Below are 17,185 nucleotides of genomic sequence, written 5' to 3'. Positions count from 1 at the left end.
TCAAGTCAAAGATAATTGTAGCATGGGTGTATGAAAAGAGAAAGTCAAAGAAGGAAAAGAGGAAGGAAGAAAAAAAATGTGTGCACTTGAACGTCTGAGTGTGTGTGTGTGTGTGTGTGTGTGTGTGTGTGTGTGTGTGTGTGTGTGTGTGTGTGTGTGTGTGTGTATTGTTGCCTTTGTTCAAGTCACCAGTGGTATGAATCATCATCAACCAGCCTATGTAAATACTGCATTACACCTCTGTTGGTTATTCAACGCCCCGTCCAGGAATTATAATCCTGCCTGGCTTTCACTGGTCGCTGAAATCAGGTTTTGCATGTACATACATTTTGTGTGTGTGTGTGTGTGTGTGTGTGTGTGTGTGTGTGTGTGTGTGTGTGTGTGTGTGTGTGTGTCTGCAGCACTGCCTGTGGTGGCACTGGTTAGTGGGCTACCACACCCATTGTCCACGGTAATTACACTGACTCAAGCCATCTGTGTTTTAGAGGCACAGACCAGAAGAAACCAGTGTGTGTGTCTGTGCGTGTGTGTTACTGCTGACTGGATGCCATGCTACTGTATGAAGCTACCAACCTGACGTCCAGTGAAAAAAGTGTGCTGTCACAACTGATGCACCATCCGTCTTCTGCATCAGTTGTGACCGTTTGACACAGATCTCAGGTGGGTCATCTGTCCTTACTTGGGAATTTGGGAAACTGGGATGGGATGCATCACTTCAGTCTGATGGGAGGTGCGGCGGGGTGGGTGTATAAGGGTGTGAATCTGGGGATGTTCACACCCACTCAACTTATGCATTCACATATACACAAATACTCCAGTGACAAAATCTCGGTTCTCCCTTTCATTCCCTCCGTCTTTCTTTCGGCGGAGCGTCTGTCTGTCATTCCGATTAGGAACGGGCAGAGTCACATAAAGCTGTGAGAGGATGAAAAAAAGGGCGGGATGGGAGATAGAGGGAGTTACGGATGATGCGGAACCAATAAGACAAGGCTCTTCTGTGATACACTCTGTTTGTCAAATTCACTCGCCACATTATAGCTGCGTCTAATCCAGTGGTTCCCAAACTTTTTGCTGCCATGCCCCACTTCAGAAGCCAAAACGTTTCAAACCCTGAATTTGTTTTGAATTTTATATTTCTGAAAGTTGGATTTCAGTAAAAAAATTAATAAAAAAAAAAGCATCAGTAAAGCTTGTTTTTCTTTTTCATGCAAAAATCAGATTACTTCAACTTAGTTTAATACACATACATGTATATTTTTGCCCTAGTTATCAACAGCTGCACATGTGGGAAATCACCTTCCTCTAAACTGTAAAGCAAAAGCTTCTGAACACCTTAATATTGCCTCATTTTACTTTAGCTTACAGACAGAATAGATAGTTTCCAATCTAAATTTAGAACTGATGGAACATTTTTATACGTTCACATCAAACAAGTTACAGAAGATTTATATTTTTATAGCACCGCCTCTGTTGCGTTTACATTCAAAAGCTAAAAAGGAAATGAGGAGACGAAGACTGACTAGTGGCCTAACTGATGAGACAAAAGGACACCTGGCTGCTTTTAACCCAGGTCTCTGAAATCTTTACTTTCTTAAGCATATGCCGCAATATTCAGACATCTGTACTTTGAGCTCTTTACTTCTGTGCAAGAATATATAAATATAATATATGTGCACTAATTGGAGCAGATATTCTCAAGTTATTTAGGATTATTTAGCAAGCTCTCACATCACAATTAGGCTTTTAATTATAACAGTTTAAGGACGAATGAACTGTAAAAGTCCACCATCTGTTTAAAAAGTAATTAAAAGAAGAAGAAGTAAAACAACAACAACAACAAAAAGACAATAGAAGCATAAAGTAGAGGACAAATACACTGCCAGCTAATTGTGCCTAATTGCAATATATAACAAGCTCTTTATACTGAAAATACAAGTTTCTTTACTTAGTTTTCACAAGTCTGTCAACCTTGTAGCTATAGCAGTGACCTGTGGAGAAAAGGTGAGAGCTGGTGTGAGGGAAGGGAAAAGAGACGGAGGCACGGAGAGGTGGCTGATGATGGAGAAGGACGAGGAGGAGGAGGAGGAAGAGAAGAGGTGTGAGCGTGCGGGAGGGCAGATGGGCACATGTATGGATGGGTGGTAAAAGACAACAGAACAATGCAAAGAGGCAATCGGGGGAGAGAAATGAGGAGAGGTGGATGAAGAGCCAGCGTGAGGGAGGAGGAGGTTGAGGAGGAGGAAGCGGGTAGGAGAGAGAGAGAGGGTGCAGAGTGAAGCGCCGTGTTTATCAGTGCTCAGAATGTACTGTGCTGTCGGTAAATGTCATCTCCTGTGCTTGAGTTACAATAGTCACAGATAGAGGCACACGTGGATAAGCGTACGCAGGAATATCAAACAGCAGAAGCCATTTGTCCACGCGGCGTTAAATCGCTCTTACTCGACTGTCAGATTTTCTTGTCCCCCGTCAGATCTTCAGCTTTTTCCCTCATCTCCCTCTGTGTGAAGAGCCTCGGAGAGACGCTGTAACGCTCTTCACCTAACCCAGACATGCAGACATCTGAAAATGCAGAACAATTGATAGATATGTGCTGGAGGCAAGTCAAAATAGATGGCAGCAACAAACAGAGGAAAGGGCAATGGTGTGACACTTGTTCCCAGCTGATTGCACTATTGTCAGCTGCACTGTGAGAAAAAGTCACACAGGTCTCTCCTGTGGTCTTCCTGCTTCTGAAGAAGACAGGGCAGGATGGGAAGAAGGTTCAGTGCCCAGTTTAATGGATTTCTTTTAGTCCAGTTCCTTATCAGGCACAGCAGGCTTGGTTTCCTGAGCCTGTCAGAGAATGGCCAGCAAAGGGAGGAGAAATCCTGTTTGTAAATCACACCACAGGGACTTTGTTACCATCAGGGGACTGTTTACTTTGTTTTACTACCACTGTCTTATCCTGTTGACAAGGCAGTGCAGTGCTGTGTATCGCTGATGTAACAGTGCGGTCAAAAAAAGAAGAAAAAAAGGGGGAAAAAAGCACAAAAACATGCTCTTTAAACCTCCATCCTGTACACCAGGTGCTAGTGTGCAAAAAGGCAAAAAAACCAAAAAGAAAAACGGAGATGCACTTCACCTCCCATGTGTGACGCCTCACCCATTACCGGCACAACATGACAGCTTCATATCAGCAGAGGAGGAAGCAGTGTGCGAGCTAACAGTGGCACGACACCTGTCCACTCAGTTAAACAGGTCATTCTGTACATCCAATCAAGACCTTACAAATGGCCAGATGTCTCTGTGCTGTCAGGTGTCTGATATGCACACATAGCACTCCTTTGGTCACTGTGTGTGTGTGTGTGTGTGTGTGTGTGTGTGTGTGTGTGTGTGTGTGTGTGTGTGTGTGTGTGTGTGTGTGTGTGTGTGTGTTTGATGGTGGGTTAAACTCCTTATTGGCTGCAGTTAAAAAAAGAGAGAGAGTAGCACGAGGATTCAAGTTTATTTCTCAAAGTAACCACAAGTTTTGTTTTTGCAGAAAACTGAAAAAAAAATGTTAAAACAGGGTTTTTTTCAGTCTGTGCCAAAACTGAAAACAGCAGTGATGTCGAGACAATCAAGATGTATGTTTAATTGTGGTCTCACTGTCCTGTTAATAAGAAACAAGTCAAAGAAACAGCACACACTAAACATACCTAATAAAGCTTCAACACAAATGGGGATTGGCATATTTTACAAATGAGGTACATGCTAACCAAAAGAAACAAGGTGGCATTACTAATGAGAAATATAAAGAAACCGATGCGATGGAAAACTGTTAGAAAACCGACAACATGTGGGTGAAAGTGGGGACAAGTGAAAAGTCTGGCAAACTTTTTACTAGAGAGAGACATGTTTTATATGTATATACTTTAAGAAGGCAACAGGGGTGTGGTGGTTAGAGCCACCTGGTTCCAGCCTTCTGGTTGGAGTTTGCATTGGTTCTCTACTCTAATGCATTGCTGGTTTCCTCCCACAGTGAAGAAGCAACTTGTGTATGGCTACCTGTGCTACCTGTCCAGTGTGTACCCTGTGGCAACTGGGATAGGCTCCAAACCCCACCCACCCCCGGAGATGGATGGCTATACACTCAAAATTATGTGGAACACAGAGCAACACCTTCATAAAGGTTTTGTATGCCTTTTCAATTACCTGTGTATAATACTCGTTTCAATTATGCAAACCTTTCCCTTCAATTAAATGTTCTTGTAGATATAATCTACTATATTAATGACTCACAAAACTTTTTGTCACACCATCAGTAAATAAACTTAGTTATCTTAAATTAAAAAAAAAAAAGTAAAATTACAAGAATGAACTGAATTGAAAAGAAAATACAAATACAGATAAACTAAATATACTACAATAAGGATCTTAATAGGTAGAAATGTAACCACAAGAAGTACAGGTATTGTGCTATGAGGTGGTGAAAAGTAGTGACTGAGTTATCTTATAGATAGGCTGTATTCTCCATGGAAATAATAATAAGCAGGTGAGAATCGAGTGTGTCTGTACATAACTTGTTTTTGCTCTATTTTTCTGAATATGTTAGCCACCGCTGATTAAAAATTTGTTTCACTTCGTAAAACATGCGAAAAAAGATGAGTATATGCCCCCTGATGTCAGCATTAATCACTAACTGACGTTTTCTTGTTGTTTTTCTACTTTAATAAGTGTATCTATCCTCATAGGAAGAGGCCTAATTGATACCTGACTGACGTAAATGAACGCTGCGAGTCAAGCCGCTCTCGCGCCTCTCTCTATCCGCAAGATTCGACGTGAAGTCACCACGGCAGCGGCGCGCTGTAACGGTCTCCCAGGCAACGCCGCGTGCTGCAGTGACGCCAGCCCGGGTCCCGGCTCGTGGTGAGTGGGGGCGTGACTCGCCACGTTTGCCCCCCCCTCCTCCCTCCCTCCTCGTCCCCCGTCAGTGTGGGCGGGCCCCGCTAAAGAAGAGAACGAGCGAAACACGACACTCCGAGGACGGAGAGAGGCACGGGGGGAGGAGAGAGTGAGCGCCGAGTGGTGCGAGAGTGAGTGGAAGACTGAAAAAGTCCGTGAAGAAAGAGAGGTTCCTTTTTAACGTTAATTTCTGTCAGAGAAGTAAGGCGGGTTCGCGGCGGAGAAATGTCAAACAGCGACGAAGATGCGGTTGAGACGGAGTAAACAGCTACCGGACAGTTAGCGAAAGAAGTTGTTGGAAGAGAAGAGAACGACACTTTTCGCCTGGCTCGAGTCGGGACGGTTGACCGTCTTTCTTGAGCAACTTGAGCAGATTTGAGGCTGCGAGTTACGGGACGAGAGGACCGACGAGGTGCGGGCATAAAGCGAGTCCTACTTGTGAGATAGCTGGTTTAGGACCGCACCGAGAGATAGAGGTTGGGGGGGAGAGAGTGCCCGGCGGCGGCTTAACGAATAGAGAGAGCCGCTGGAGCTGAAGCTGTAAAAGTTTGCCTCGTATCTTCAGCGAGTTCTTGACGAGATTGGAAAGCAGAGCGGGAGGAAGAGGCCGAAAGACTGACTTTTCTTTCCACAAGCAGCTTTGTGGAATTTTCCCAGTTTAGCAAACTTTAGCTGTCCTGCCGAAGAGCTAAAGCGGAAAGAATGAAAACACCTGGAGATACTGGTAAGCTTTCGCCTCTCCCCTTATTACGGTTATTTTATTGTTTCTTTTTTTACTTCCAGAGGCTGTAGTCTGCAAAGCTCCACAGTAACTACCGGCACATAGCTGATTGACTAACAAGGCAAGACAGTTAACCACCCGCTTCCAGCCTGAAAGCCACAAATGAAAACCTGTTGATTTGACTCGTTTCTCACGAGCGGCGCAGCAGCCAGTGGTTTCGCTTGATAAGTAATAGCAATCTGGTCCAGGTTAGTACTGTACTCCAGTTTTAAGAGGAAGTGGTTAAACTACTGTACAGTGGTGAACGCGACATCCTCCGTGTCACCCAGACAACCTGATTTCTCCATCCAGAAACTTTCAGAGAGCTCAGTAAAAATCCTAGAAGCACAATCTCTACGAGATGATGAGGGAGCAGTGTTCAGGTGATTGGATGAAGGCAGGTATGCTCGTAGCAACGTGATATTAACTCAGTAAGGAGCATTGTCAGGTCTGTCACGGTGTTTGAAGTGAGGAGTGTGTGTGTGTGTGTGTGTTGGGGGGGATTCCCAGCAGTCAGCTGAGGTCTGTATGGGTGTCTGTTTGTCTAATTCCTGAAATGCTTGCATAAGTTTGTTCTTGTTGCTCCCTTTCTCTATTGAAGCCAGTGAATTTTTTTTCTCTGCACAAAAGAGGAAGTGGAAGTACACTCGTGTGCCATCTATGCATTTTATTATTTGAGGACTAGCCATAAAGTGTGTGCCTTAAACTATTCTTTCTCCATTCACAAAGCTACTATTTGTTTCAGCAAAAGTGAAGAGATTTGAGGTTCAAGAGAGAGTGGATAACATCTGAAAGTATATCTCAGTCAATTATACTGCAGTGTTTAGCGTTTTGCACGATTTTTATCTTAGTATTGTTATGCTTAAATCAAAATGCCCGCACCAAATAGACTGAAAAGACAGCAATAACAAGGAACTAGAGCCTGAGTAGTCTCATAACTTACGAATAGTAAGCAAATAATCTGATGCCTTGTCCAAGCTTTAGAAACAAACACTTATTATTAAATAATTTTAATAATAAGCGTGTATCTGCATCTTTAATAAGTGTGCTCTGCTGCCAGAACAATGTGGTGACTTTCTAAGCATTTGGCGTGGGGGCATGTCAAGCAGTGCAGGACACTTCCCACTCGGGACCCCTTCCCCCACCATCAGCCCCTTTACCCTCCACATTCCTACACACACACACGTTCACTCAAAAACACACACTCCCTGCAGCAGCCTGAGTAGGCTGCCGTGACATCACACCACATCCCACCACAAGTAGCCCTTTTATGACAAGGAAATGCATGCTTGTGTGGCAGCAGATAGCCTGAGCCCATGTGGGAAGGCAGTAAAAATTGATTGGGTTTAGGTTATAGGTTTGATGTATGCTGCTTGTGTGTGTTTGTGTTTGCTATCTGTTCAGTAAAAGGTTAACTGTGGCTCTTTTGCATGACATGATCCAAAGCATACACAGACATCCCACCAGTGTTATTTTGCATTTGAGTGCACCGATGGTGAGGCAGTCTGTAAATGACCACTCGTATTTTCTTAATTTCGTTAACATTTTAAGCAAATATCAGTGTTTTGTTTTGTTGGGGTTTTTTTGCTTTAGGAGGTTGGCTGCACATGTAAACATTACTGTTGTGCATGTAGTTAAGGCAAACTGTCTGTGTTACCTTACATAACAGAAGTCTGTGCATTTTACTCCACTTTTTTTTAACCTATATGATAAACAACAGATGTCTTTAAGCTTGAGGAAATAAAAAAAAAAGAATTGGTATTTAAATAGAATAATGTTCCTAAGGTGAAAAATCAAAAGACTACAATTTCTTTTTCATAATAAGCTCAACATTAAGGTTTTGCATTGCTTAAAATTTGAAAAAGTTGTCTGTTCCTCATGATATTCATCACAGATTTCACAAATTTGATTCATACTGCTGCTTAATCATTTCAGCCGTAGTTTATAATTATATGCACGTCATCTCAAAGTCATTATGTAACATCAAATCTTATCCTATAACAGCACCTTTAAATAGTTGAATTATTGAACTGGCTAATCTGTGCCGCTCTCTTGATCTGTCTGATCTCCTGTTGTTGCTGCCGTTCGTGATCGGCGCTTTAACCCTTAACTCTTTTGTTGGATGTGGAAGGAGCCAACAGCAGTCCGTGGGTAATGTGTGGGATGAAAAATGTAATCATTCATTCCTGGGACTGTTTGATGTGGGATTTATGTCCCATATGATAAGTTCTGCCTCTGTAGAGCTTACGTTCTTTTCTCTCCAGCACTTCCTTTACGCTTTTGTTTTCTACGCCTGCTTTATTAAGCTGAATACATGATAGGATTACTGTTTTGGAAAGTATCCCCATTTAATCATAATCACTGCTGTTTACCTGGTCTTTGTTAGTGCTTGATGTAGTCTGGGGGGATTGGCTGCAAGCATTCCAAGTTTTCTTCAGGTTGCATTAGTCAGCAGTGAGGTGGTATGTACACACATCATTAATCTATCTTTGTGTGGCCCTTGGAGGGTGTGCTAATGATTGATTAAGCTTGGGTGATAAGAGCTTACAGAAACAAAATAATAACTCCCTAATATGTTATCTGCACACTCACCACATAATCTGAACTCTAGCTTTTGTATCTCACCTATTTTCCTCCACTTTTGAGCCACTATCATTCGTTTCCCTCTCTGATGTGATAAGGACTGGTTTGTGTCCTTGTGTGACAGGATTGCATAGTGGGACCCTTGGCTCTGGAGTGGCCATTGTGCGTGTGTGTATGTGTGAGTGGAGTGTGGGACAATGGTGGGAGTGGGGCAGGGCCTGAGAGTGATTGTGTGTGGACTTGTGGGGCTGGAGACCTCTCTTTATGATAATAATGGTGGGGAGCAGCTCATAGTTTGGAGGTGCTTTTGACACACGAAGAGACCGCACTTCAGCATGCCTGTGAAATGTGTGTGTGTGTGTGTGTGTGAGAGAGAAAAGTGAAGTAAATTTGGACATTTTGACCTGTTTGTCACCAGTTTTAAATGTGACTGTTTTATTCTTCTCCTTGTTTCCCTGGAGTTTGATATGGCAGGACTGGAGACAAAAGGGCTGTTTGTGACCAATGATTTGAGAGTGGATATTTCGCCATCCCTCCCTGTGTGGGTTCACATGTGTGATTGCTAGCATATGCTTTTCAATCTCAACTACTGTGATGATAAGCACAGCGATTAGCCTTATCTGTGAAAACTCCCTTGCAGTGCTGACCACAGCAAAACCACTACCTCCTACTATCCAGTACAGTTTTACAGTCTGCTTTATGGGACAGAGCCCTACTGTGATCAGGCTCAGGAAGCATACTTTCCAAAGGTGTCGTATCATGGTAATTGTTCATGTGAAAAGGCTTGTAAATCTGCAGAGAATTGACTTTGATTGTGTGAACTTACAACTTCTTAGAAATAGTTTAGAAACTATTAAGTTAAAGTTAGTAAAACAATAGTGGACCAAAATTTTATGCAGCCCTTTATCCCTTTTATTGTACTTTTTATATTTTACATTTATATTTATTATTGAATCTTGCACTAAGGGAGTGGCACTCCAATTTCGTTGTACTCTGTACAATGACAATAAAGGCTATTCTATTCTATTCTAATGTATCTGTGCAGCACAAGAAATGAACAGAAATACATAAAATTTTTTAAAAAAAGAAGTCTTTAGAAAATATAAATAAATAAATAACTTGACCTATATTTTATGCTTTCAAAACTAACTTCAGTAAAATAAAAATAAACTGGAAGTGTCTGCAGTTTCATTCTTTATCTGTGTGGTCAAATTTGTCAACCCAAGAAGAATCAGGAAGCTTTGGTTTGTGTGTTTATTGAGACACCAATGTTACATATATTTTAACACTTACTCTGAACTTCTGACAAATAACACTTCCATTGTAATCCATTTGCCAAAGCTGGGATCGATACCTATTTTCAGGTCCACATGCTCCTTTAGTTCCGAGCAAACACTGAGGTGCCACAGAGAGTTAAATATTCTTTCAAAGTGTGGCTCAAATGTCATCATATGGCAGGAGAAAGATGCAGAAAAGTTGGCAAAACCTCAGCCCACAAAACGTGTAAACGGACCCATCCATAACATGAGGCTAGTCATTAAATATGCCACTTCATGGTTGGCGTATTTCTCTCTGTATGAAAAAGTGTTCATCCCAAGCTTAATGTATTGCTTATATTGCTTGTTTTACAATCAGTAATAGGTTGATTTTCTAAGCAAGATGTTTCTAATGCACTTGCAGCTTCTTCTGTGTCACACTCTTTTTTTATTGTAAAAGTTTTAATATCATGCTTTGTAGTTGACAAATGACTTCTGGTGTGTGTGTGCTGCGTGCGCGGGGGTGGGGTGGGGGGGTCGTCTTCAAATGTCTGTATTTAGCCAGGAATTTCACCAAAGGGAACAATGTGCTCAGCCAGTCGACACTAATGGACCTCCCCATCATTAGTCCTGTGCCGCCCTTGACCAGGGAGACCAGAGAGAGACAGCAGCCAACAAGGCTGCATTACCCTTGATAGTTCGAACGCCTCTGACCGCTGTCCAGCACCGCTCTCAGCACATTCACCCCCGTGCCCACCCACCCCCGCCTCAGAGACCCACACATTAACCTCACATCTGACCATCTAGTCCTGTAGTGTGCGGAGGAGGACAGAGCGAATTCACAAAGGCACTACATACCCTGGGCACCATTTGTTTCAGATCTTATGTTTGGGTATGCAGTTAAATGTATTTTTAAGTGCTTGCATAAAGTGGGCTTAATTTAATCAAGCATAAAACACATTTTTTGTTTATCAAACAGTCAGAAATCACAAGAAGATCCATAGATATCTTTTAAGATAGGTAACACAGTGTTTTTGCCTTGAGATTATATATACCAATCACTTACGTGCTTTGTCAGCGCCCCCACCCAAAAGACCCATTTTGAACCAGGAGAAAACCCAAAACAGTTTATTTTATTGTACAGATTCTTACAGATTACACTTTCTGTGCAGTATTTTACCCCTGTGAATTTTTTACACCCTCCTCAAGTGCACCTTTATAAATATGGTAATCTAGTATTCTAATATTTCATATCTTTTGTAAGTGTTGCTATTTTGTTTTAGTGGCACAATAAAAAGAAAACTTCTTGCATCTTGGTTTCACTCTTAAAGAACTTTTAAGTTTGTATAGAAAACCCCTGCAACTTAAGTAAGCGTGTCTTCAGGCCGTGTGCGTTTGTCTGCAGTAGCAATCTGAGCCTAGTTTTACTACGAGATCACTGGCTGGGGTCACTGTATGACCCTGGTATTGGCTTTATTGGTTATTGGTCAGAGGTGGTAATGGGGTGGGTCTGCATGTCTGAATGGGATGAACTGTTGACAGATAAGTGTAACACTTTTGAAGAACATGTGTGTAACATACACAAACACTCGTACTCGCTGCTGCTTTTTATCGGAATTCTTGGACCTCCCACATTCCTGCTTAGAAGGTTAATAGTTGCCGGCTGTGTTGCATTACACATGAGGGGAAAACACAACACTTACTATCTCTTCAAGCTTCTCCTGAACACAGTGATGATGATGTAGAGATATTTTCAGTGCCTCATAAGGATACTATGTGTCTGTTATTCTATGAGAGTAGTTGTACTCTATTTTAAAGCTAGCTGCAGATCCACATACACACAGACAAGGGTCCCTTTTCAAATGGGTATCAAAATACATGTTGAGAATGCAGAGGGGTGTGTTGGTGTGCATGGGTTGACCTGCACTGTTCAGCAGCTGCCTGCGTTTGTGCATGCATGTGCATTGTAATGTAATACGGGGAGTTTACGGAGCTGTGGAGTTGACTCGGTGCGAGGTACAGAATGGCATGTTGTTGTAGAAGAATATGAAGTGTGTACATGAAGGTTTCTGGATGGCCAGCTCAGTAAAGGTATTACTTGTTGAACAAAGCTTGTACAGCGGCACTTGTGGGTGTATGTAACGGCTTTTTGGTGACGGCGGCGCCACTGAAACTGAGCCGAGTCTGATGCCATACACACACACACACACACGCCTGTGTGAAAACCAGGTAACTCTATTCCTCTGATCCTTCCAGATGAGAGGTTTTATTTTGGATCCTCACGATACAATGACCTGTCCTTTAAGTTTGAGCCTGTCTTGTCACCTCTCCACTAGTTGGAGTATAATCAGGGTGTAAGGTGTCAACACTGTGACAGCACTTAGTCAGTTAGCTACCTCTTCCTTCATCCATTATCTCCTCTAACCACACCACAACTGCCTGGCCTGCTGCACACATATATTAACACAGAGTAGTTTGTTGCAATCCTCTGTTGACAGAGCTGCACCCATTGGTTGCTGTTTTTGTTGGGCTCGGCCTCAGGGGTGTTGTAATCTATACTGGTAATCTAGATTAACCCCAATAACAGTGGTTCTGCTGGGGGCATCTTGGCATAAAGGGGTCAGCGCACAATGTGGCTGCTAATTTTCATACCAAGCGGGTTCATAACAACAGGACAGCTTTAAAACAATCAGAACTATGTGGAATTCATGCAGTATGTGGGTCTTGCATGTAAGGTGAATGTGTTTATTCAAACAGTTATGTATGTGTTCAGCAACTGTTAGCTGTATGGTAAAGTATGTTTAATAATATGCTGTTTTTTAACCTCTGTTTTTCATCATGTAGAATAATGGCAATTTGTAGGTCTAGACTGCATCTGACATATGTGCGAGAACTCGGCCTTTTTAGCGTTTCAGTCACAGAAGCATAAAAAGTGATATATCTGGCAACAGTTGAACTCTAGAGGTGTGTGTGTTTGTGTGCCATCTTCACAGATGCATTGAAGCCCATTTTCTAAATCTAAGTACTACTGCAGAACTGTACTGTGCTTGTTCATATGGCTGTCATCCCGTCTTATTATACATCTTGCTTGTTTTCAACTTCCCATCATGCAGAGAGAGAGAGAGAGGAAGAGTTAGTACCGGCGACATTGTGACATCTTAGAAGTAACAGGTAGCTGATACTTCTAAGCTGGTGTTATACATTAATAAAATAACCAACTAGTATTTTTGGTTCTGACTAGTCTAGCCCTCTGTCCACACCCCCTTTGGGATTGGACACTAAACAGTTTTCTAACCTGCTGATGCAGTCTCCCACCTTAGTACCTGCACATATGTCATGTCATTATAGCTATAAAATGAGTTCGACAAAACCTTTAACTGCCCCTAGTTCTTGTCAATACCCTGATCTTAAAACCCTAAGTCATCATCAGTGATAACCACACCCCTAGCCCCATCCCCAACCTTTAGAGAAGAGTATAAATAAAGAAGAGAATAAAGGACTTTTTTTTTAAAAGGAATTAGTATAAATAATTTTTGATGCATGCCATTTAGACTGTTCCTTTTGTTTCCTGATTTTAAAGACTTTTTTTTTTATCAGCTTTCTGAAGCCAAAAAAATATTTTAACAGCAGAGGGTTGAAATCATCAACCTGTCATATCCGACTGTCCCTGCGTGAGAACAGTGCCAAGTAACTGTCTGGTGTATTCACAGTGAGGAAGTGGGCACCATGGTTCCTGCCTCCTGCACGCTCTAACCAGGCAGCAACTTTGCCCAAACCAGAGTATTTCCAGTAGTGAGAAAGTACCTCGTGCTGTGCATGACATTTGAGAAAGAGCAGTTTTCCACAATGTCTTGGCCTGATTCTAATGTGTGAAAAAGCTTGTGTGTAAGTGTGGCACCGACCGGACTGTACCACTGTCCTCTGATTCAGGGAGGTGCTGAGTAGAGCTCCTAACCCCTCTCTAACCTCTTAAGTCCAGTGCAGTCAGCAGACACTCCCTGCAGAAAGGCAGCAGTGTTTGAATAGTTCCCCTGGCTATTTTTATCTGGGAATCTGCCTCTGTGCTGGACCCAGGGAGCAGGGGTAGAGGGCAAATATCTGATCTAATTCTGGATGATGGGAAGTCACCAAAAGGACTTCTGTGCCACTTGCAGTGCTGATGCTGTGTGTGTGTGTGTGTGTGTGTGTGTGTGTGTGTGTGTGTGTGTGTGTGTGTGTGTGCCCGTGCCTGTTTGGTTGGCTGTCAGCCGGGTTTTGAAATGCTGTCTGGCGCCAAGTTAAACTTTCTCTCTTGTCACCCTCCTCCTCCTCCTCCTCTACCAACCAACCTTTCCCTTCCCCCTTCCTCCCTCTTTTTTCCTCGCTTCTCCTTCCTTCCCTTCACCCCATGTAAGGAATGCAAGATCACATTTAGAGTTTTCTTTTCAACCAGTCTTTCCTCTTTCTCCTGTCTGTCTATTTGCTCTGCTGGCTCTCTCTGTCTGTCTTCCTCCATGTTCAGACCTGTTCTGCTTTGTACGTCAGAGCTTATTTTGCACTTTGAGCCAACTCATCATAGAGTAAGCATGTGAGCGGGAAAGTTATGTGTATTTTGACAGCAGTAGTTTAACCGTAGGTAAACATTGTGCATTTGAATGGAATAAAAACTGCTCTTAATAGAAAGATTTCCTCTGTGTGAGCATTGTTAATTATATTTCAGATTTAAAATCTCCTCTTTTAACCCTCTCGAGGCAGGCGTTGCCGATTTGCAACAGTTAAAAATGAACTACCTGATTACCCCACATACATATTTTATGAGTTTTTTTTTACTCAGAAGTACCACTGCAGGACTTGGTTGTGCATTAGCAACAAAAAGTTTAATTTGAGTCTGAGAGGGTTAACACTGTGAGCACAGGCAAATAGTTCACATTAGCTTTTTGCAGGTGTGTACATGCAAACACCCCATAATTGCTAGGCAAATGTATCCGGTAATAGTAGCAAGATCTTTTTGTGGCACGAGGCTATTGTCTATCTTTTATCAGCAGTTTCTGTTTAATCTGATGTTGTCTTTTAGACAACTTTCTCTTATGGACAAGATTTAGAAACACAATGATTCACTGTATCAGACAAAAATTAGACCCATTAATGCTAATATACCCTAAATCAAAGGACTGCTGCTGAATCCCACTCTTTAGCCTGACTTCTGACTTTTCAGCCAGATGGGGTCACTCTGTAAAGTGTGTGTATGTCCAGGAGAGAGAGAGAAAGAGAATGTTTTCATTTCGAACAGACACACATGCACATGTCCCTGTAGGGGAGTAAAACCTTTTTAGGCATCGATTGACCCTCCCATCCCACCATCCTTTCTTCCCTCTCACTTTCATTTCTGTGTCACCAATCCATGGGTTAATACCCCAGTGGCAGCTCCACTTCCATTAGCTTTCTCCTCCTCTCTCCTGCTTCATGTCACCCTACACTGTCTCTTTTTCTTTCACTGGACACCACTGATTTACCAGATAAGTAGATACAGCTCAGCTGTCTGCCAACATGGCTCGTGTAATATATAAAAACTGTCTGTCACGGTCAAAATGTATCTGAAATAGGTTGTGACTAATGTTCACCTTCATGAATCAGCCTGAAAATTCAAAGAAGGAGCTCAAAGTCAAGTCCAAGTTAAACACATATGTTGTACACATAAACACACGCACAGTACTGAATTTCTCCCAAGATGTGTGAGCAGAATAAAATGTGTTGGATTTTGCTCTCGGCTGGAGAGAAATCGGACTTTTTTTGCCCACCTTCTTAAATGTTCATGAGACTTCCTCGCTGCAGGACGCTGGCTTTTTCTGGGCTCTCCAGGTGTGTGTTTTGTGTGTCTGGTCCTCCGCCTGTGTATCTGTGTAGGCCAGCCTAAAAGAAACTGAATAATACATTGGATCATTGGAAAGGTATTTATAGGAAAGCAGAATGATAAAACTTTAATGATGGAGATGACCATCAGTGCTACACACACACACACACACACACACACACACACACACACACACACACACACACACACACACACACACACACACACACACAGATTCATCACACATTTCCCAGGGGGTTTGTCCATAAGTGTGCGCTAGCCAGTCTTGTATGGTCTACCACTCTCCACTCTTTAAGCGACCCAAACATACACTCAAACTTTTTAGATAGTTGCGCTGTTGGTTAGTTGACATTTGAGTGAATTATTAATGCTGGAGAAACATCACAGTTACTCAAGAACAGTGATTTTTTTTTTTTTTAAATTCCAATTTATATAATTTTAACAGCACTGTTGTGCAAGACAGCCACTTGGAAAACCTTATTTTTATTAACATTAAGCTGCACTGCTGAGCAGACACGTGCATGTGACTGCCTCTTGACCATGCAGGTATGCTCTTATAGACTTAGCATTGACCTGAGAAGTGAGGTGCACATTCTCTACTTTACAGAGGTTTATGCTACATCAGTTTTTCAGTTACCTTGTAGTTAGTGTTGTCTAGTATGACCAGAAATATGTATAACTATGTATATATTTTTTCACACTCTGGGGTTTGACACTATTATTTTTTGCTTAAGTGAGTCTTTATAAATGTTTACAGTGGCTGATTCCTATGTCAAGAGTATATAGAATATACTATATATGGAGAAAGATTTTTAATATTTTAATCCATTCATCCATATTCTTAACTGCTTACCATGTCAGGATCACGGGAGAGGGCTTGAAATTATCCTAGCTGTCATTGGGTAAGAGTCAATGCACGCCCTGAACAGGTCACTAGTCTGTCATAAGGCTAAAGGTGCCAATATACCCTCTGCAGTTGTCGCTTTGCTCACTGCCACTCTGTCATCATACAGATGCAGTCATTTATGCCTGCTGTTAAGGTGGAAGAAGCTGCTTCTGGGATTAAAAGACAAAAGAATAAGGAGGAGCTTCCTGCTGTGAGCGCCCTTCACAGAAGCGGTCTCATTTTTAAAACTTGTGAACAGCAGACACAGCTACTTTCTCAGTTACAAGTTCTTTTAGAGCTGCTCTGGTTGCTTTTCTTCATCCGCATTTTGTAGAGTCCCTTGTTCTTATCATATTGTTATACTACCTGGTTAGTTAGGATTATGTGTGCCATAATGTTCATCCCGTTGAAGAGAATTAGCTGAGGAATTTTATAAGTTTTAAATAATACTCTTTTGATACTTTTCACTGCTCTGCTGGTGGCCAGTACATTTAACTGCCTTGACAAAACCACAACAAGCATTTTGTCTATTCATGAGTATAGAGTTTAAATAATGATTGCCTAATGCAATTTTTATCTTTAATTTACAAATATCCAGAAGGATTGAAATGTTTAAATATGATTCCTTTGGTATATACTGCAAAATAGTTAGTATTTCATTCGTACAAATCTTAATTGAGTAATAATCTATTATTTAACAATACCAAAGTTGGATTTTTAGTTGAGGAAATGGTTCTGAGACTTAAATTTGTGGTTAACTGTTAAGCAGCAGGCTCAGCTCTCACTGTATTCTGTGTGTGCTGCAGCACCTCCATACAGTAGTCCTGCCCTAGGTCACAATAGTTTTATGCACGTCCATTTTTAGCATCAGATGTGGCCCAGGGAAATTACGTAACAGGCATGCAGTTGCATGCGGGTGGGCGTAC

The 17,185-nt window shown here is 42.0% G+C and overlaps 1 protein-coding gene across 1 annotated transcript in view; it reads left to right on the top strand.

Moving 5' to 3' along the window:
- The first annotated feature begins 4,875 nt into the window (after positions 1-4,875).
- erfl3 (Ets2 repressor factor like 3) overlaps positions 4,876-17,185 on the top strand; it is a 69,447-nt gene continuing 57,137 nt past the window's right edge. The window contains exon 1 of the mRNA XM_085291640.1: positions 4,876-5,647. Coding sequence (XP_085147766.1) covers positions 5,626-5,647 — 22 coding nt within the window. The 5' untranslated portion in view covers positions 4,876-5,625. The remainder of the gene's footprint in view (positions 5,648-17,185) is intronic.

The sequence above is a fragment of the Mchenga conophoros genome, linkage group LG11 (genome assembly GCF_057382185.1).
Source record: "Mchenga conophoros isolate Kocher_MC1m ecotype Shallow Benthic linkage group LG11, M_conophoros_male_GT1.1, whole genome shotgun sequence".
Classification (NCBI taxonomy): domain Eukaryota; kingdom Metazoa; phylum Chordata; class Actinopteri; order Cichliformes; family Cichlidae; genus Mchenga; species Mchenga conophoros.
The sequence above is the reverse complement of the archived record's forward strand: the minus strand, read 5'-3'. Positions and strand labels throughout refer to the sequence as shown.